Consider the following 21,359-nt stretch of genomic DNA (forward strand, 5'->3'; position numbering starts at 1 on the left):
GAAGAACTGTCCACATTTACTTTTCGTCAGCAATAAAATAAAACAGCAAAAGCACTAACCCATGTCAATCTACTATCCCCCATAGTACAAAAGTAGACCTATTATATTCTGTGCGAGAAATAAATATTCCAAACATAGTGTAAGAAAGTCTGTGTGTAGCTGGTGTATAGGAGTCAGGCGCAGGACAGCAGATATGAGTAAATAACCGTATTTTACTCAACATATAATAAATGCAATACAAAAACAGAGCCCACAATAACAGACCTTCCTACATAGAAACAATTACTCACAAACTAACATGGGGGAACAGAGGGTTAAATAATGAACAGGTAATTGCAGGATTGAAACCAGGTGTGTAAGACAAAGACAAAACAAATGGAAAATTAAAAGTGGATTGGCGGTGGCTAGAAGGCCGGTGATGTCGACCGCCGAACGCCGCCCGAACAAGGAGAGGGACCGACTTCGGCGGAAGTCGTGACACATAGTCTGGTACAGTTGTGGGATGTGATAGATCCCAAATAAATACAACCACTAGCAATAAGGCTGATGCAACAGATCAGAACGTTTAACTTAAAATGTTAATTAACTATTAGGCTATTTCTTCACATTATAAGCGCACACAACATGGTAGTAGGCTATAAGCGCAAATGTTCCATTAGCGGAAAACACCATTATCAAAAGGGACCGTAAATGCAATTATGCCTGTAATGCTTTTATTATAAAGGTGCATTTTTATGGTGATAATTATCTTTCCTAAACCTGAAACTCACGCACTGCGTATGTATGCCAGTTAGGCTCTACACCCGTTGTAAAGCAGATTAATGTGCTTCATTTGAAGACATTATTTGTCCACTTTAGTTGTGATACAAACCTTATCAAAACATATAGGTGTGAGGTGTGCGTGAGGTGTGCGACTATGATTACAAAAAGTCCTACAAAAATAATTGTTTTTTTGCTTTAAGCTGGGCATAATTGACAAGTGATAATATATAATTCACAAGTGATAAGCTAATATTGTCACCCATCAGACTATTCTTGATTTAATCTTGTCTTTACATATACTAAATAATACATGTGTGAAATTCGTTTTGACTTAGAATGGACCATTATCATGCACCTGTCTCAAAACAGGCAGGGGAAAAAATACATGTCATCTCTGCACTTACAGTGCCTTCTGAAAGACTTTTTCCACATTTTGTTACATTACAGCCATATTCTAAAATGAATTAAATTTAAAAAATCCTCAGCAATCTACACACAATACCCCATAATGACAAAGCGAAAATAGGTTTTTAGAAATGTTTGCAAATGTATTAATGATAAAACACAGATACCTTATTTACATAAGTATTCAAACCCTTTGCTATGAGACTTGAAATTGAGCTCAGGTGCATCCTGTTTCCATTGATCATCCTTGAGATGTTTCTACAACTTGATTGGAGTTCACCTGTGGTAATTTAAATTCATTGGACATGATTTGGAAAGGCACACACCTGTCTATATAAGGTTCCACAGTTGACAGTGTATGTCAGAGCAAAAACCAAGCCATGAGGACAAGGAATTGTCCGTAGATCTTCGAGGCAGCCATGTGTCGAGGCACAGATCTGGGGAAGGGTACCAAAAAATGTCTGCGGCGTTGAAGGTCCCCAAGAACACAGTGGCCTCCATCATTGGAAGACGTTTGAAACAACCACGACTCTTCCTAGAGCTGTCCGCTCGGCCAAACTGAGCAATCGGAGGAGAAGGGCCTTGGTCAGGGAGGTGACCAATAACCCTATGGTCAGTCTGACAGAGTTCTAGAGTTCCTCTGTGGAGATGGGAGAACCTTCCAGAAGGACAACCATCTCTGCAGCACTCCCCCAATCAGGCCTTAATGGTAGAGTGGCCAGACTGAAGCCACTCCTCAGTAACATGCACATGACAGCCCGCGTGGAGTATGCCAAAAAGCAACTAAAGACTCTCAGACCATGAGAAACAAGATTATCTGGTCTGATGAAACCAAGATTGAACTCTTTGGCCTGAATGCCAAGCGTCACTTCTAGAGGAAACCTGGTGGTGGCAGCATCATGCTGTGGGGATGTTTTTCAGCTGCAGGGACTGGGAGACTAGTCAGGATCGAGGCAAAGATGAATGGAGCAAATTACAGAGAGAGCCTTGATGAAAACCTGCTCCAGAGCGCTCAGGACCTCAGACTGGGGCGAGGGTTCACCTTTCAACAGGACAACGACCCTAAGCACACAGCCAAGACAACGCAGGAGTGGCTTCGGGACATGGTTCTGAATGTCCTTGAGTGCCCCAGCCAGAGCCCGGACTTGAACCCAATCAAACATCTCTGGAGAGACCTGCAAATAGCTGCGCAGCAACGCTCCCCATCCAACCTGACAGAGCTTGAGAGGATTTGCAGAGAAGAATAGGAGAAACTCCCCAAATACAGGTGTGCCAAGCTTGTAGCTTCATACCCAAGAAGACTCAAAGCTGTAATCGCTGCTGAAGGTGCGTCAACAAAGTACTGAGTAAAGCGTCTGAATACTTATGTGAATTAAAAAAAATGGGGGGGGGGGTCAACGAACTGAAACATTGGTTTAAATTCCGCTGAACACATTGTCTTGAGCATACAGGAACACCAGTGTAGTCCGCCGCACCTGTCAAATCTCTCTCTCGAATTTCAAAATGTTCTGTCTCAGCAGCTACACTCGCTCTTTTTAAGGGAGGATGGAGGAGATTGCTAGTGGCCAGACTTGTTTGTTACTCCTGTGTTTTGTTATTTTATGAATGGTGAAGTGCACTTAACGCTAGCTATCTAGCCTGCAGGGTTAGCCGGGTAGTCAATGTCATTGGATGGGAGCGCTGAGGGGAAACAAACATGCTTCTTCTTCACTTCTGAAGAAGTACCCTGCTAAAGCCCACAGCTCTTCTCCTGTATGGTTATCATCAGAGGCAGCAGCAGGAATCGAGGTTTTCATAAAAAGTGCTATTTATTTGTTGCTTTTTATTTGTTTACATAATCAGTTACATAATCAGTCAACAATTACTATTAATTAATTACCTCAAGTAAAAAAATAACACACCAGATGAAATAGGTTCAGAATTAATTGTTTTTCTGTCAAATCGTCATTGGGGCCAAGGGGACTTAAGTGCAGAAGACTTATAATTAAATAATTCTGAAGAATTATAACATAATGCACTGGATCTCCCATTTTCAAGAATGCTCACCATGCACCTGTCCCTCATACACTTCTCTCTCCTTACAGGCGCTCCACTTTGGTCATCACCACCAAGATATTCTGGGGAGGAAAGTACGTATTATACTGGAGCCTTTTTCTGTGTGTGTGTGTGTGTGTGTGCGTGTGTTAGAGGCAGTATTGAGGCTGTATGACTCTTAATTGTTTTCTTATGAGGAAACGGGGTCGATCCCTTCCTATGAGAATGCCCTTTCACTGAGGACCAAATAAAAGGGCATTCATTAGTAGTTGCATCCATTTTTGGACTTATAAATTAATGATATGTACCCATTGATTCTTGAAGAATATAACGTATAAATGACTCATGGGTAGCAGGTATCAAGGTAAGACCCAGGTGCAGACTATGTGAAGTAACAATGTTTATTGTAACAGCAGGGGCAGGCAAACAACAGGTCAAGGCAGCCAGGGGTCGATAATCCAGAGTAGGAGCAAAGGTACAGGACGGCGGGTAGGCTTACGGTCAGGGACAGGCAGAGTGGTCAGGCAGGTGGGTACAAGGTCAGGACAGGCAGGGGTCAAACACCAGGAGGACAAGAAAAAGAGAGGCTGAGAAAAGACAAGATCTGACAGGACAAACAAGATGAACTGGCACAGACAGACAGAAAACACAAGTATAAATAACCAGAGGATAAGTGGGGAAGATGGGCGACACCTGGAGGGGGTGGAGACAAGTACAAGGATAGGTGAAACAGATCAGGGCGTGACAGTACACCCCTCCCTCTAGGGATGCCACCTGGTGTTCCACCTGAGCGGATACCTGGTTGACTGTGGTGCCGGCGGTGAAAGTCGGCGATAATGGAAGGGTCCAGGATGTCTTTAGCGGGAACCCAGCACCTCTCCTCCGGGCCATAACCCTCCCAGTCAACCAGGTACCGGTAATCCCTGCCCCCGTGGTCAAACCCTCAGGAGGCGTCTCACCGTGTATGCTGGCTGGCCATCGATGACACGGGGGGAGGGATGGGCCTAGAAACAGAAAACAAGTGGCAGTCAGACATGGTTTTGACTCTAGACACAGAAAAGTAGGAAAAATACAGAGGGTACGGGGCAACAGAGGATGAACAACAGAGGGGCTAATGATCTTGGAGCGGGGGGAAAGGTCTCGGCTTCCGGGGGTGTAGCCGCGGCACTATAGTGGTGTGACAGCGCCTCAGGCTTGACCTTCTTGGATACCGGTCGGTGCTGTGGAATCGAAGTGGCCCAGGTCTTACTGAACCCCTCCCGGAGGTCCTGGTGCTCTGCGGAGCTGGCAGAGAGGTCCCGGGGCAATTTCCTAGGAAGAAGTCCCGGGCAGGCAGAGCTGACTTCAGGCAATGAGTGTGGCAGGACGGGCTCCAGCCCACGGTGGCACCAGTAGCCCAGTCAATGGAGAGATTGTGTTACCTGGAGCCAAGAGAATCCCAATACCATGGGAACCAGCAGAAATTGTATCGTCTCACTGTGGTTCCCCGACACTCGTAGGTTGACGGAGGTGGTCTGGTGGGTGACCCGGCATATAGAGCGCCCGTCCAGCGCCCTAACACCCATGGGAATGGAGAGGGGTTGAGTGGGGATACCCAGTTTGGACGCCAGGGTAACGTCATGAGACTCACATCGGCCCCTGAGTCGATGAGTACCTGGAGAGAGTTGGACTGGTCGCCCCACAACAGGGTGGCATGGAGAGGAGGGCGAGTAAGGGGAGAAGAACAATTATCTTTAAGACCCACTAGTGTACTCACTCCAACAGATGAGCTAGGTCTCTTGAAGGGACAGGTAGACACAAAATGCCTGGCAGTATCGCAATACAGACAACTCTAGGTCACAAGTCTGCGTACTCTTTCGGCTGGAGACGGCTTCGCCCTGCCGAGCTGCATCAGCTCAGGAAGAGGTGAATCGGCAGTCTCCGGAGGCTCTTGGAGGGACTCGGGTAGGCTCAGATTCTCTCGGGGACGTAGACGCCGGGGACTTTCGGAGATCATCAGCTGCAAGGCGGGATCCCTGTGTGAGTGATTTGGACTGCAATCGGACCTCTTCCGCAATCGGACCTCTACGTTCCTGTAGCCGACCATCAATCCGATGATTAAAGCGTTGAGTGAGTCGAGATCTGTCGGTAGTTCTCGGGCTGCCAGCTCATCCTTTACCTCCGACAAGTTCCCGGATTATTGGAGAACAGTGCTTCCGGGTTCCAGGTACCCTCCGCTGCTAGCGTGCGGAACTCCATCGCATAGTCTGCAACACTGAGGGTGGCCTGCCGAAGCTGGAGTAACTTCCGGGCAGCCTCTCTCCCGGACACCGGAGCCTCAAACTTTTCTCACCTCTGCCATGAATACCTCCAGACTGAGGCAGATGGCGGATTGTTTCTCCCACACCGCCGTGGCCCAGGCGAGTGCCCTCCCGGACATCAGAGTAATAATGTACGCTACATTCGAGTGGTCCGAGGGGAACGAAGAAGGGTGTAGCTCAAACGAGGGAGCACTGGGAGAGAAAGGCCCGGCAGGTTCTGGAATATCTATCGTAGCGCTCAAGGGGAGGTAAGCGGGGTTCCCGGGAAACCGGGGTGACGGCACTGCTACCAGCCGAGTTACAGAGGGGCTGGGAGATTACTGTTGTGGTAGGCTGCCTAGTAGGCAACCCACAGAATTTCTCCCGCAATGCGTCCAAGACTAGGTCGTGTCGTTCGGCCACGGCCTGGAATCCTTCCATCAGACCACGAAGCAACTCCTCTTGCCTACCAATGGTGGCTCCTTGGGAGGAGATGGCGTTGCGGAGCTGGACCAAGTCTACTGGGTCAGTCATGGCCAGTTCGTACTATCAGGTATCAAGGTAAGACCCAAATGCAGACTGTGTGAAGTAACAATGTTTATTGTAACAGCAGGGGCAGGCAAACAACAGGTCAAGGCAGCCAGGGGTCGATAATCCAGAGTAGGAGCAAAGGTACAGGACGGCAGGCAGGCTCAGGGACAGGCAGAGTGGTCAGGTGGGCGGGTACAGGGTCAGGACAGGCAAGGGTCAAAAATTAGAAAAAGAGAGGCTGGGAAAAGACAGTAGCTGACAGGACAAACGCTGCCAAGCTTGACAAACAAGATAAACTGGCACGGACAGACAGAAAACACAGGCATAAATACCCAGAGGATAAGTGGGGAAGATGGGCGAGGGGGTGAAGGGGGTGGAGACAAGCACAAGGACAGGTGAAACAGATCAGGGCTTGACAATGAGCTTGGTTCAACTGTCGTACCCCATCAGAACTCAAAATATAAGCTTGAATGTTTGTAAAAAATAATAAAATGTAAACAACCACTGTATAGCCTAAAAACATGGTTAAAACTCAAATTTTGATAACATGGATAGTGAGTCCTTGCATCCATAGCGTAGTCTATTGATTTGAGAGTGGTTGGATTTCTCCAATCCCATCCCTCAGGTTTTACTGAAACAGTTGCAGGGAGAACACTTAGTCAATGTTTTGATTAAGAATTCTTGCTTTAATGGTCCTGCTTAGCACTGACAGGAGGCACCAATTCAACTTAAATACGTTTCTGTCCTGCATCATAGAGATGGACAGAGGGCACATGCTGCCCCTGCTAAAACACGCTGTGTGTCAAGTGTGCCCTCTATCTATCTCTATGGCTCACATTCAACCCACCAGTATGGCTTGAATACAGTGAACATCTGTACTGTATCAGTTACAGTATGACATGTAAAACTGTGAATTGTAGCACAGAGTTGTTAAATGTCATGATTTTATATCCTGACAAGGGCATTTGTTGTTTGCTTATCAGAGCAGAAACAGAAAGAGGGTTGTCCAGAAAACATATCATCGAAGGTAAGCCATTTTAAGCCACTTTTATACTGAGTTACTATTACATGTACAGTGTGGTAGCCTATATATTTGCAGGATATCAATATGACATTTGGATCCAATCCAGTCATTCACTAGATTCAGTACATACTGTATATACAGTGCATAAATGAGAGCATTAAAAACAAACAGGATTCTGGCTTTAATGTAAAGTATTACCGTTATCTTGATGGTCTTTGCCCTATATAATGCAGGACTAAGGGCGTCGCTAGACAGACTGCAGCTAGAGTATGTGGATGTCGTTTTCGCCAACAGACCGGACCCCAACACACCTATGGAAGGTAGGCAGCACTCTTCTTTGAATGCGGTTTGTTTACATTCATCTGTGGTATGTTCAGTGCTGTGTATCTGCTGCACCGTGACATATTCTTGTCATAAACAGACCACCTTGCATCCAGTGGTGCAGCGGTGCAGTAATAATGTTCGGTCAGGCTAGAGTATCATGCGTACATATTATCTACAGACAGATAAATGGCTCTATGGTTTGGACCTTAAGGTTACATTTACTTTTATTGGGTACATAAGTCTAAGTTTTTTGAATCCTAGATGTAGAGATAGGACACAGTTGACAGCTCAAACATCCTCTTTGCATACCAACTGCAGTAATATATGATTGTCTAAACCCGAACCTACCGAACAGGGGCATGGGCAATGGATGACAAATTTCTATTCCTGTCACTGATTGAAATGGTCAGTAAAGCATTGTGAACTTTGAACTTGAGCTCAGTCAGTGCATGATGGGGCTCGCTGTATTGGGCTGTGGCTCCCACCCTGCTGCCCCTTATGTATACTTCCAGATGTCATTTCATTCACAGACTGGTCAACGTCTTCACTCTCTTTTTTTGTCACCAGGAGACCCATTTCACACCTCAAAGTCCAAGACATTCATCATAGAAGGTACATGGTACCCTTAGTCAAAACAAAGTGTTCAATCAACACCCCTTTAAACGAAAGGCATTTTATGGCAGTGAGTTGATAAAAGTAGTTCCCCCTCCATTATCCTACCATTCAAAACCCCCTTTAAATCCATAAAATGTTGGACTTTTCGTAGTGCTAGCACAAAAGGGTGGTCTACTGTAGTAGATTGAGTGAGTGTTTGATTCATACTTGATAACGTTACATCTTGTAAGTACGTTTTGGAGAAATTCACAGAATTTCATGGATCCTTCAATCATTGTAAAAAATCCGTAACTTGTTTCCTTTCTCATTTTCACTTCAAAGCATTTTTTCCTCATGTTTTCTTCATCAGTTCATCAGTATAACCGATATGTTTAGTTGTCACAAATACATAAACTGTTTCTGGGCTTATAATGCCACTAATGCCAATATGGGCAATTTCAGTCGTCTTGAAAAATGCAATTTCCACTTTTTGTTGTTGGAAGAAATGACACTTAAAGATGTCCATTCTCTCCCCGGCTGACAATTGTAACCAAAATATGATGTAATCCTTCCAGAATCCTTTGATTTACTCAGTTTGGTGTCTTTCTATTTCTATTTCTGTTTCTTTTCTCTCGCTCTCTTCAACTGTAACTTATGCCAGATCAAGGCAATTATGTAGAGTTCCATACCATATAGAAAGAAAATCAGGATATGAGGTGTACCAAGCCACGTGTACCATTACACTAGTCATAAAACATTGTAAAAGCCAACGTACCCCATGCCAAACCCCTCACGACCATTACTGTTGTCGTTAGCTTCACTCATCCCTCCCATTTTTCTTACGACTTGATTTCCTTTTATTTCCTTTTATTTTGCAAGATGGCCGCTGACGGTGCTGCTGCGGCCTCCTTTGTGAACGCTGTCTTGACTGCAGTGTGTCTCTCTTGCCTGAACATGCAACCCATCAGGGCTTTGTTCCAGCCAAGCAGTAACCCAATTATACTAATCAGAGTCTTGATTAAATACTAGTTAATGGGTAGAATAGGTTTTAGACTTGGCTGGAACAAAAACGTGCACCCATATGTGCCATAGGAGGGAAAGAATGCATACCCCAGGCTAGATGATGGTTTTGGAGCCACTGAAGACTTATTCACAAATCTTCCTTTTTTTCTCTTTACAACAGTTAAAGCCTGTACAGATATAACAGCCGAGACGAGACAAGACGTTTTTATGCAGTTTTAGAACAAAGTTTGCTTGATCTGAATGGTCTAGTTTTAGAATGTCAAATTTTGGCTGCTGGAGTTTACAGAATTCAACCTGTCAAAACTTAGCGAAAGACTTGAGACGAGACTGGTCCGGTTAGCCAATCAGAAAACAGTATGTTGACGTTCTGTGTTAGCCAAGCAGGTAGATAGCTAGCCAAGCAGACAGCTAGCCAACTATTTTACTCTAGCTAGCCTAGCTTGCTGATATCTCTCTGACAAGTTACAAAGTGTGCTCTATTTCTGGTGCATGTATTTCATGATACTTGTTTGCTACAACAAGTGGCAACTGTCTCAGAGTTTTTTTTAAATCTGAATGCGCATCTTTAGTCAGCTGTTCTAAAACACATCATTTTAAAACTGGCAAGTTTTTTTCTCGTCTCCTCTCTCCATATATCAGCGTTATATCTCAAATAAAATAAAATAACATTTTACAGCAGGTATAAAAGGTGCAGTGAAATGCTTGTGTGCTAGCTCCCACAACATTGCAGTTCAATAATCAATATCAACTAGAAAAGGACATTTACGGAAGTAAATGTGGTGTGCTTGCTAGTCTTGAATTCTTTATGGTTGTGAAATAGTAGTATTAGTGGTAGTGACGGCAGTAGTGATGGTAGTAGTGGTAATGGTAGTAATAGTGTTTTCATAGGCTGTGTTAGCTATAGTGACCTATTTTGGAGTGGTTTGTAGGTGTGGAGCTATTATAGTGGGTTATAGTGGGCTAGTATAGTAGGCTAGAGTACTATATCATCATATAGGGGCGGCAGCGTAGCCTAGTGGTTAGAGCGTTGGACTAGTAACCGGAAGGTTGCAAGTTCAAATCCCCGAACTGACAAGGTACAAATCTGTCGTTCTGCCCCTGAACAGGCAGTTAACCCACTGTTCCTAGGCCGTCATTGAAAATAAGAATTTGTTCTTAACTGACTTGCCTAGTTAAATAAAGGTAAAAATAATAAAATAAAATAAAAAATAAAAAAAATAAGCAATATCATATATTTTTAAGCTCTCAATGTTTTAGTTGGAACATTCTGTAAGTTTTGTGCCAGTTATTTCAGTTTAGAATGTTGAAGCCTGCATTCCGCCATTGAAATAAATGGGGATACGATACACTTCATAGTTTATAAAGTATGAATGGTATCAAAAAACGTTGTTGAAGCCATCTAAGTTGAGTCTGTCTCCACATTTCAACGTTGGGTTGGTGTTAGTATCTGAAATGGATCAAGAGCAGTGTTGAATCCACATTTTGCCTTAAAAGTATATGGAGCTTTTATGCTAATTTAAAATTGTTATATTTCAAAAGTACAAAGAGCATCACAATCTTTTGACAAGCAATCCAAGTTGAGTCAGTCTGTACATGTCAGCATTTGGTTTGGTGTTTGCAGCGTTAACGGTTCAATTAGTATTGAAATTTATTCTTTAGGATGTCTATTTATAGTAATTTTTTTCTATGAATTAATGTTGGCTAATCCAAATTCTTCGCTTTAACCTCTAACGAGCCTCTACCCCGGATCCGGGAGCACCCCCCACCCCCCCCCCCCCCCCACACTGATTAGCATCGCTAGCATAGCGTCACAATTAAATAGTAGCATCTAAATATCATTAAATCACAAGTCCAAGACACCTAATGAAAGATACAGATCCTGTGAATAAAGCCACCATTTCAGATTTTTAAAATGTTTTACAGGGAAGACAAAATATGTAAATCTATTAGCTAACCACGTTAGCAAAAGACACCACTTTTCTAACTCCATCAGTTTCTTACTCCATCAGGTGAAATCACCAATTCGGCTAAACTAAGATATTGATAGACACTAACCAAGAAAAAAACTCATCAGATGACAGTCTGATAACATATTTATGGTATAGGATAGGTTTTGTTAGAAAAATGTGCATATTTCAGGTAGATTTCATAGTTTACAATTGCACCCACCGTCACAAATGGACTAGAATAAATAAATAGAGCAACGTGTATTACCTAATTACTAATCATCAAACATTTCGTAAAAATACACAGCATACACTAATCGAAAGACACAGATCCTGTGAATACAGACAATATTTCAGATTTTCTAAGTGTCTTACAGCGAAAACACAATAAATCGTTATATTAGCATACCACATGTTCAAACATTACCAGAGCATAGATTCTAGCCAAAGAGAGCGATAACGTCAACATTGCCAAAATGTATTAATTTTTTCACTAACCTTCTCAGAATTCTTCCGATGACACTCCTGTAACAACATATTACACAATCCATATAGAGTTTGATCGAAAATGTGCATATTTAGCGGCACAAATCGTGCTTACACAATGGAAATACTGTCCAACTACTCAAGCAATCTGCCCGGCAGCATCATGATAATACAACTATTTTTATCGAAAACTATTCATAAACTTGACAAAAAAATACAGGTTGGCCATGAAATTAAAGATGCATTAGTTATTAATGCAACCGCTAAGTTAGATTTTTAAAATTAACGTTACTAGACATACAGTGTGCGTTACAGACGCAATAACGGCGTCATTATTTACCGTTATTGAGTTTACATTTTTCCACATAAAAATGGAATAACATCATAAATAGCTCTTACTTTTCGACGAGCTTCCATCGGAATCTTGGCCAAGTGGTACTTTTGTCCAAAAGAATCGTTGCTTGGTTGTAAAACGTTGCATTCAACTTCTGATGTAGCAGCTAACTATAGCTAGCAATTGCTAACATTAGCTAACATTAGCTAACGTGTCCAAATCCTCATTACGCAATACTGAGGAAATTCCGAAAAATAGCAATTTACTCGCATAATCTGATATAACTCGGTTTCAAATAGCTTCGTTATGATGTTTCTAACACCTATATCAAATTAAATTACAGACTGATATATCTAAAGTTCATTACTGAGCGTTCGAAAATGGCATCCCTAGGTCTCTCTCTGCGTAAAGTTCAACGTCGAAAAGAAGGCGTACCTCACTCCTTGGTCTTTTATAACCTCTGACAGCTACGTAGGAAGCCCATTCCACTTCTCATTGGTTACTGACATCCAGGGGAAGGCGGGTGCAGTTCGCGTCGTTCCATAGGATATACACACCCCTTTAAACTGAACTGAGATCAGAGCTTCGCTCTCAGACCTTCGCAAAACCTGTCATGGATTTCGCTGTAGAAAGAGTTCTGTTCCACTCAGAGACATAATTCAAACGGCTATAGAAACTAGATAGTGTTTTCTATCCAATAAGAACAATAATATGCATATTGTACGATCAAGAATTGAGTAGGAAGCCGTTTCATCTGTAGAGACAATTATGCTAATTTGAAACAGCACCCCCTATAGTCGCAAGAAGTTAAAGCCTTTAAAGCATTTATGGACATTTAAAATGGTTATAGTTCAAATAGTATAAATTGTATCAAAAATCTGTATTCAGGCACACTATTCCAGAATGAATAGTTTGAATGGCGTTTCTAGCTTAAACCATTGAAAACTAGCAGCGACCGGTATTTCTTCCATTAAAGTCTATAGCCCCTAAAATATATTTGGGTTTATGCAAATATGGTTGTAGTACGAAAAGATAATTAGTATCAAAACGTTTTCTTCAAGCAACAGTACCAGTGCCAATTTGCACGTTTTAAAGTTGCTTTGGTGTTGGTATATGTAACGGCTCAAGAGTATTGGCGAATACAAATACTTCCCATTTAAGCCTAGGTCCACCATTAAACAGTAATAGTTCAGAAAGTATACATGGTATCAAAACGCTGAATACAAGCAACCTATTCCAGACCAGTCTGCACATTTTAAAGTTTGAATGGCGTTTCTAGCTTAAAAACTTCTTATGGCTGCAATCCCGTTAACGGGATCGATATGACATCAGCCAGTGAAAGTGCAGGGCGCCAAATTCAAACAACAGAAATCTCATAATTAAAATTCCTCAAACATACATGTATTTTATACCATTTTAAAGGTAATCTTGCTGTTAATCCCACCAAACTGTCCGATTTCAAATAGGCTTTACAGCGAAAGCACCACATACGATTATGTTAGGTCACCGCAAAATCACAGAAAAACACAGCCATTTTTCCAGCCAAAGACAGGAGTCACAAAAAGCAGAAATAGAGATAAAATTAATCACTAACCTTTGATGATCTTCATCAGATGACACTCATAGGACTTCATGTTACACAATACATACAGTATATGTTTTGTTCGATAAAGTTCATATTTATATCCAAAAACCCCAGGTTACATTGGCGCCATGTTCAGAAATGCCTCCCAAATATCCGGAGAAATTGCGGAGAGCCACGTCAAATAATATAGAAATACTCATCATAAACTTTGATGAAAGATACATGTTTTACATAGAATTAAAGATACACTTGTTCTTAATGCAACCGCTGTGTCAGATTTCAAAAAGCTTTACGGCAAAAGCACACTATTCAATAATCTGAGAACAGTGTTCAGCCACAAAAGGAAGCCATACAGTTACCCGCCAAATTGTGCAGTCAACAAAACTCATAAAAAGCATTATAAATCTTCACTTACCTTTGCTGATCTTCGTCGGAATGCACTCCCAGGACTCCCACTTCCACAAGAAATGTTTGTTTTGTTCGATAATGTTCATCATTTATGTCCAAATAGCTATTTTTGTTAGCGTGTTTGGTAAACAAATCCAAGTCAGGAAGTTCACTCACTAAAAGCAGACGAAATGTCAAAAGGTTACGTAACAGTCAGTAGAAACATGTCAAACGATGTATTGAATCAATATTTAGAATGTTTTTAACATAAATCTTCAATAATGTTCCAACCGGAGAATTACATTGACTTCAGATGTGCGATGGAACAGAGCTCCCTCTCATGTGAACGTGCATGGTCAGAGCATGGTCAGGTCATGGTAGACCTGACTAATTCCTGTCTCCTTCGGCCCCACTTCACAGTAGAGGCATCAGACAAGATTCTACAGACTGTTGGCATCTAGTGGAAGCCGTAGGAAGTGCAAACTCAACCATATCCCACTGTGTATTTAATAGGGTCTGGGTTGAAAATCGACCAACCTCAGATTTCCCACTTCCTGTTTGGATTTTTTCTCAGGTTTTTGCCTGCCATATGAGTTCTGTTATACTCACAGACATCATTCAAATAGTTTTAGAAACTTCTGAGTGTTTTCTATCCAATAATAATAATAATATGCATATATTAGCAACTGGGACTGAGGAGCAGGCAGTTTACTATGGGCACCTCTGGGCACCTTTCATCCAAGCTACTCAATACTGCGCCTGCAGCCATAAGAAGTTTAAACGATTGAAGACTAGTTAAGGGCTACATTTTTACCATTCAAGTCTATGGCCATTGAAATGCATTGGAATTTATGCAAGTACGGTTGTAGTGTTAAAAGTTTATTCAAGTACACTGCAGATGGTGAGCCTAGACGTTTGAAAGTTGTTTTGGTATCGGTCGATTTTACGGTTTTGACGCAACAGGTGGCTGCGGAGAGAATAATAATAAGAAGAAGTTTTAACAGTTTCTAAAAATGAACATATAAGAGTTATTATGCATAGTAATAGCCAAATATGTACACAATAGGATCTACAGTATAGATAATGAATGTGCTATGTCAAGTACAACTGTATTTACAAATAAAAAATGGGTAGTATCTTGGTCGCGGTGTTGAATAAATAATATATAGTAGAGCAGCAGTGTTGACTGTGTGTGTGTGTGTGTGTGTGCCTTCAGAAATTATTCGCACCCCTTGTCTTTTTCCACATTTTGTTGTGTTACTAGGTGGGATTAAAATTGATTTAATTGTTTTTTTGTCAATGATCTACACAAAATACTCTAATGTCAAAGTGGAAGACAAATTCGAACATTTGTCAAAAATGTTTGAAAAATAAAACACTAATATAACTTGATTATATAAGTATTCAACAGTGATTACAGCTTTGAGTCTTTCTGAGTATGTCTCTAAGAATCAGAGAGGTGCGGGGGGCTGCCATAATCGACATCCACGTCTTCAGCGCCCGGAGAACAGTGGGTTAACTACCTTGATCGGGCAGAACAACAGATTTTTACCTTGTCAGCTCGGGGATTCGATCCAGCAAGGATGCCTGTATCTTTGTAGTGATTAGGTGCATTGATACACCATCTTAAGTGTAATTAATAACTATATTCAATGTCTGCTTTTTATAAAAAAAATGTACCCATTTACCAATAGGTAGCCTTTGCGAGGCATTGGAAAACCTCCCTGGTCTTTCTGGTTGAATCTCTGTTTGAAATTCGCTACTTGACTGAGGGTCCTTCGAAATAATTGAATGTGTGGGGAACAGGATGGGGTAGTGATTTAAACACTGTTATTGCACATAGAGTGAGTCCATGCAACTTATTATGTGACGTAATAAGCAAATTTGTACTTTAGGCTTGCCATAACAAAGGGGTTGAATACTTATTTACTCAACAAAGGGGTTGAATAATTATTTACTCAAGACATTTCAGCTTTTCATTTCATATTAATTTCTAAAAATGTCTAAAAAAGAATTCCACTTTGACATTGAGTGTAGGTCAGTGACACACAATATCAATTTAATCAATTTTTCATTCAGGCTGTATCACAACAACATGTGGAAAAAGTCAAGGGGTGGGAATACTTTCTGACGGCACTTTAGGTAACTGCTGTTTGACTTGACACGAAACTAAACTAGAGTTTAATCCCGGGGCTGAGCTAGTGCTTGTATGAAATGTGTTTGTAGAATGAAAAAAATCCCCTATTGACTGAGGTGAATGAAGCTCAATGGTAGTGGCACCTTGTAGTTACATGTAACAATGTCAAATTTTGGGTCGAGTTATTAAGTCATTCACAGTTGTCTTTCAAACATGTAATTATAAAACATTAGTTACATAGCGGAACAAGAAAATGTGTAATAACATATAACAGAATCTTCAGCAATTGGATGTGTAATTATACATTCCTTGTTCCAATTGTGTAATAACTGATAGCGCTACAACCTTATTACATATAGTTACAGTGTAATACCTATGTAATTACTCTGTTGTTACTACAGTTATAACTGTAATTACATAGTAATAGGGGAAACATAAAATACTGAAAATCTCATTATAATCTGACAGCATGACATGTTTAAAATTAAATTGTGCTGCCAGATTATAAGATTTACAGTATTTTTTTCACAGAGCTGTTCTCTTTAAAACATGCTTTTAATACAGCCTGTTTTTAAAATGTAATGTTTCTTAAATAAAAGTAGCATGAAAAGCTTTGAAGAAAACTCTGGGTTTTGGATTGACCCTACTGCTGTTTTGACTCTGGCATGAATAGTGTTGTTTTGCCCAAATAAAATTGGTATTTGACTGCCTGATTTGTGACTGTAAAACCTTAACGCATAAATACCTTTGTGTGTCAAATCAAAACAAAAGCCCAAAAAAAGAAAATCAATGTGTCAATTGGCTCCAAAAAGGAATGACGTAGTATCCTTTTCTCCCCATATGTTTCACTGCTCATTATTTAAACTGATGTATACATTAACCAGGTAGCTCCTTTGTGCTTTTACCCTTTGTCCAAAATTCTATGTGGACTTTCCTTCTATCTCCTCTTTCTCTTTCAATTCTCGTATATCCCTCTCCTCAATACCTTTCCACCCTCTCTCTTAATCTCACCTGTTCCCACCACTCCTCTTCTCCAATGTCGGGGCCAATGGGTGAATGGTGTCTTTTGATTGGCAGAGACGGTGCGGGCAATGACCCATGTGATCAACCAGGGGATGGCCATGTACTGGGGAACGTCGCGCTGGAGCTCCATGGAGATCATGGTGAGTTGGAAAACGGTTGAAACACGATTTAACCATGGATTACACAAAATAATCAATGACTTATTCCCATCACTGTATTGTTACGATATTACATTGTTCGTCCCTGAGCCTGTTTGCTGCTGTTCGTTGTCTGTCCTATAGGAGGCGTACTCAGTGGCCAGGCAGTTCAACCTGATACCCCCTATATGTGAGCAGGCTGAGTACCACATGTTCCAGAGGGAGAAGGTGGAGGTGCAGCTTCCCGAGCTCTTCCACAAAATAGGTAAGTTACACAGCAACCGTCTGCCTCCCTTCGGTTTGACCCATAAAGGTGGATAGAGGATGCACTTACTACAACGATAAAATATGTGTGCCCTCTTTCCATCTCTATTGTTCCAGCGTTTAATAAGGGTAGATCCTGAAAGAGCTGAGGTCTGCCATTTTTGCCACAAACATACTCCATGTGCTGCTATTCATGTTTGGTAATGTGGCTAATGCTAGCCAAAAGTTGTGATAATTGTAATGTAGCTAATATACAGTATTTGTATTTTGAATGAATCACTCTTAGGAGTTGCTCTCAGTCCAAGTAGCTTGTCAAGGCACATAAAGACCAAGGCATGGAAGTCATAATAGCGGTAAAGCTGGGTATTCATTAGGCACCAAATGGAAGAAAACGGACTGAAACATAGAGGGCCTACCTGAACTTGTCCAATAAGAAACACTTGTTTTCGGTTTCCGTTGCAAAACGTTTTGCTACAGTGTGCAATAATGAATATGATCCCGATGTCTCTGTGCAGGTGTGGGTGCCATGACGTGGTCTCCGCTGGCGTGCGGGATCATCTCAGGGAAGTACGATAGTGGGGTACCCCCGTACTCACGGGCCTCACTAAAGGTAACCTTTGACGTTTGACGAGTGACTGATGCCTTATCCTCTCCAGCCCACATCTGTCACACCCCTTTGCTTGTGGTTGTAGTTGGTGTTGTTTTCTTATCCTGCCACTCTGCCACCTTAATTTCTGCTAACAACAGTTTATCCTGATAGTACATTGCTGTAGGACGTTCCTCTGAACTAATGCGTGTCAATTGAGGATTGGGGACTTTTGAGTGTCAGGAAAGCCATTCAGTGTATATCTTTGTCAGCCAGCTTCAGTTGAACATTCTTTGGAGATTCTACACACCTACGCACAAATACACACACGCACACACACTGTGCTCTTTCTACAGTATGTGTGATGTACCATGCTGTCTATAGCTCTCCTCCTCCTGTTCACTGATATCTTTGGCTTAATAATCCTCCAATGAAGGGATCTATGCCATTGATTTCCTATGTCATACACTCCACTGGTGGAAACAGGCTATTTAAGTCCACTCAAGCACACGAATGTGGAAGCACAGAACCAAGGTCTAAGACAGAGGGTAGCTGTGTGTGTGCGATAACCAGAGGCAGTCAGTTACAGTCTCTGTGTAGTTCACTCACATAGCAGACATCTGCTCTGCCACTGGTGAGAGATCCACACACACTGGATGCGTTATTTATGAAAAATGTATAACTTTCAGCCCTTCACAGAAAGGCATCTCTGCACACCAGAGGTTTCTGGATACAGTAGTACTGAGCGAGAGTGTGTGTGTGTGTGTGTGTGTGTGTGTGTGTGTGTGTGTGTGTGTGTGTGTGTGTGTGTGTGTGTGTGTGTGTGTGTGTGTGTGTGTGTGTGTGTGTGTGTGTGTGTGTGTGTGTGTGTGTGTGTGTGCACGCATGCGTGTGTGTGCTGTGACAGGGCTACCAGTGGATGAAGGACAAGATCCTGAGTGAGGAGGGGCGCCGTCAGCAGGCGAAGCTGAAAGAGCTGCAGGCCATTGCCGAGCGACTGGGCTGCACCCTGCCCCAGCTCGCCATCGGTAACACACACCTGCCGCTCTCTCTTTTTCTCTCTGTCTGTCTGTCTGTCCTGTCCAGCCATCCGTCTGTCTGTGTCTTTTGAGCTCCAACGTGTTAGTCAGTCAGTAAAGCAGTCTGTCCGTCAGTCAGTCTGACTTATGCAATCTAACAGTGTTCACAACAATGTCAAATTACCAGAGTTAGCAAATGAGCTAACCGTCGTCCATAGTCTGTCTGTCTAGTAGGACCTCAAGTGGGAGGTTGTTCAAGTCCCAGTCAAATCTTCGATGTCTTGGTTCAGCTTAACGTCACAGTGTCTGAGAATGAGTCTTTGTGCTCACCTGAAGGCACTTAGTTGCACTGGACGTGTGTGTGTTTCTTCACTCCTTCACTGTGCTTTGTGCTCCACACACACATTGTTAATTTACCTGTGTGGTTGTTCCCTCACTCAGCATGGTGCCTGAGGAATGAAGGGGTGAGCTCTGTTCTACTGGGGGCCTCCAGCACAGACCAGCTGATGGAGAATCTAGCAGCAATACAGGTCAGAAGTGAATACTCCACACACACACATTCACACAAGTACACACACACACACACACACACACACACACACACACACACACACACACACACACACACACACACACACACACACACACACACACACACACACACACACAATGGGTGTGAACCCAGGTGTGCAAGAACTCACATTCACACATACTTATGGATACTTGCTCACATACCACATACACATGCTCTCTCTCTCTCCACACACTGAGAATGACCTTCTAAACGAGAACTGCCTCTAAGTGGTAAATACAGTACCTTCGGAAAGAATTCAGACCCCTTCAACTGTTCCACATTTTGTTACATTACAGTCTTATTTTTTTTTAAACACACAATACCCCGTAATGACGAAGAGAAAACTATTTTTTAGAAATCTTAGCAAATGTATTAAAATTGAAAAACTGAAATAGCTAATTTACACAAGTATTCAGCCCCTTTGCTATGAGACTTGAAATTGAGCTCAGGTGCATCCTGTTTCCATTGATCATCCTTGAGATGTTTCTTCAACTTTATTGGAATCCACCTATGGTACATTCAATTGATTGGACATGATTTGGAAAGGCACACACCTGTCTACATAAAGTCCCACAGTTGACAGTGCATGTCAGAGCAAAAACCAAGCCATGAGGTCGAAGGGATTGTCCGTAGAGCTCAGAGACAGGATTATGTCAACGCACAGATCTAGGAAAGGGTACCAAAACATTTTGGCAGCATTGAAGGTCCCCAAGAACACATTCATCATTCTTAAATGGAAAATGTTTAAGATTAATCCTGGAGCTGGCCGCCCGGCCAAACTGAGCAATCGGGGGAGAAGGGCCTTGGTCAGGGAGATGACCAAGAACCTGATGGTCACTCATACAGAGCTCTAGATTTCCTCTGTGGAGATGGGAGAACCTTCCAGAAGGACAACTATCTCTGCAGCACTCCACCAATCATGCCTTTATAGTAGAGTGGCCAGATAGAAGCCACTTCTCAGTAAAAGGCACATGACAGCCTGCGTGGAGTTTGCCAAAAGGCACCTAAAGTCTCTCAGACTATGAGAAACAAGATTCTCTGGCCTGAATGCTAAGTGTCACATTTGGAGGAAACCTGGAACCATCCCTACGGTGAAGCCTGGTGGTGCCAGCATCATGCTGTGGGGATGTTTTTCAGCTGCAGGGACTGGAAGACTAGTCAGGATCGAGGCAAAGATGAACAGAGCAAAGTACAGAGAGAGCCTTGATGAAAACCTGCTCCAGAGCGCTCAGGACGTCAGACTGCGGCGAAGGTTCACCTTCCAACAGGACAACGACCCTAAGCACACAGCCAAGACAACGCAGGAGTGGCTTCAGGACAAGTCTCTGAATGTCCTTGAGTGGCCCAGCCAGAGCTCGGACTTGAGTCCAAGTAGCTGTGCAGCACCTCTCCCCATCCAACCTGACAGAGCTAGATAGGATCTGCAGAGATGAATGGGAGAAACTCTGCAAAAATAGGCGTTCCAAGCTTGTAGCGTTAGACCAAAGAAGTCTCGAAAGGTGCTTCAACAAAGTACTGAGTAAAGGGTCTGAGCACTTATATGTTATATTTTTATTATAAATTAGCACATAAAAAAGAAGCTGTTTTTGCTTTGCCGTTATAGGTTATTGTATGTAGATTGATGAGGCACATTTTTAAAAAAAAATCTATTTTAGAATAAGGCTGTAACGTAACAAAATGTGGAAAAAGTCAAAGGGTCTGAATACTTTCCAAAGGCACTGTACATCTGCGACATCTGCTTAATTTCCAGAACATTTTGTTGTTGTTTTGTTTTTTAAATTGTGGCTCAATTAAAAAGTTTTACCATATTGGGAAATATTTCCCTTTGGGGTGATAGTCTGTTTGCTTGTATTTGTTTACTGTTGTTGACATGGATTTGATGACATGTGTCGTGGCATTGAATTT

At 42.3% G+C, this 21,359-nt stretch overlaps 1 protein-coding gene across 2 annotated transcripts in view; it reads left to right on the forward strand.

Moving 5' to 3' along the window:
* LOC129830253 (voltage-gated potassium channel subunit beta-2-like) overlaps positions 1-21,359 on the forward strand; it is a 111,219-nt gene that overhangs the window by 85,792 nt on the left and 4,068 nt on the right. For both annotated transcript variants that reach the window (XM_055892675.1, XM_055892676.1), the window contains 8 exons: positions 3,252-3,296; positions 6,995-7,038; positions 7,269-7,355; positions 16,929-17,014; positions 17,156-17,276; positions 17,791-17,885; positions 18,769-18,889; positions 19,322-19,410. In XM_055892675.1, coding sequence (XP_055748650.1) covers positions 3,252-3,296; positions 6,995-7,038; positions 7,269-7,355; positions 16,929-17,014; positions 17,156-17,276; positions 17,791-17,885; positions 18,769-18,889; positions 19,322-19,410 — 688 coding nt within the window. The remainder of the gene's footprint in view (positions 1-3,251; positions 3,297-6,994; positions 7,039-7,268; positions 7,356-16,928; positions 17,015-17,155; positions 17,277-17,790; positions 17,886-18,768; positions 18,890-19,321; positions 19,411-21,359) is intronic.

This window comes from Salvelinus fontinalis, chromosome 31, assembly GCF_029448725.1.
Source record: "Salvelinus fontinalis isolate EN_2023a chromosome 31, ASM2944872v1, whole genome shotgun sequence".
In the NCBI taxonomy this organism is placed as follows: domain Eukaryota; kingdom Metazoa; phylum Chordata; class Actinopteri; order Salmoniformes; family Salmonidae; genus Salvelinus; species Salvelinus fontinalis.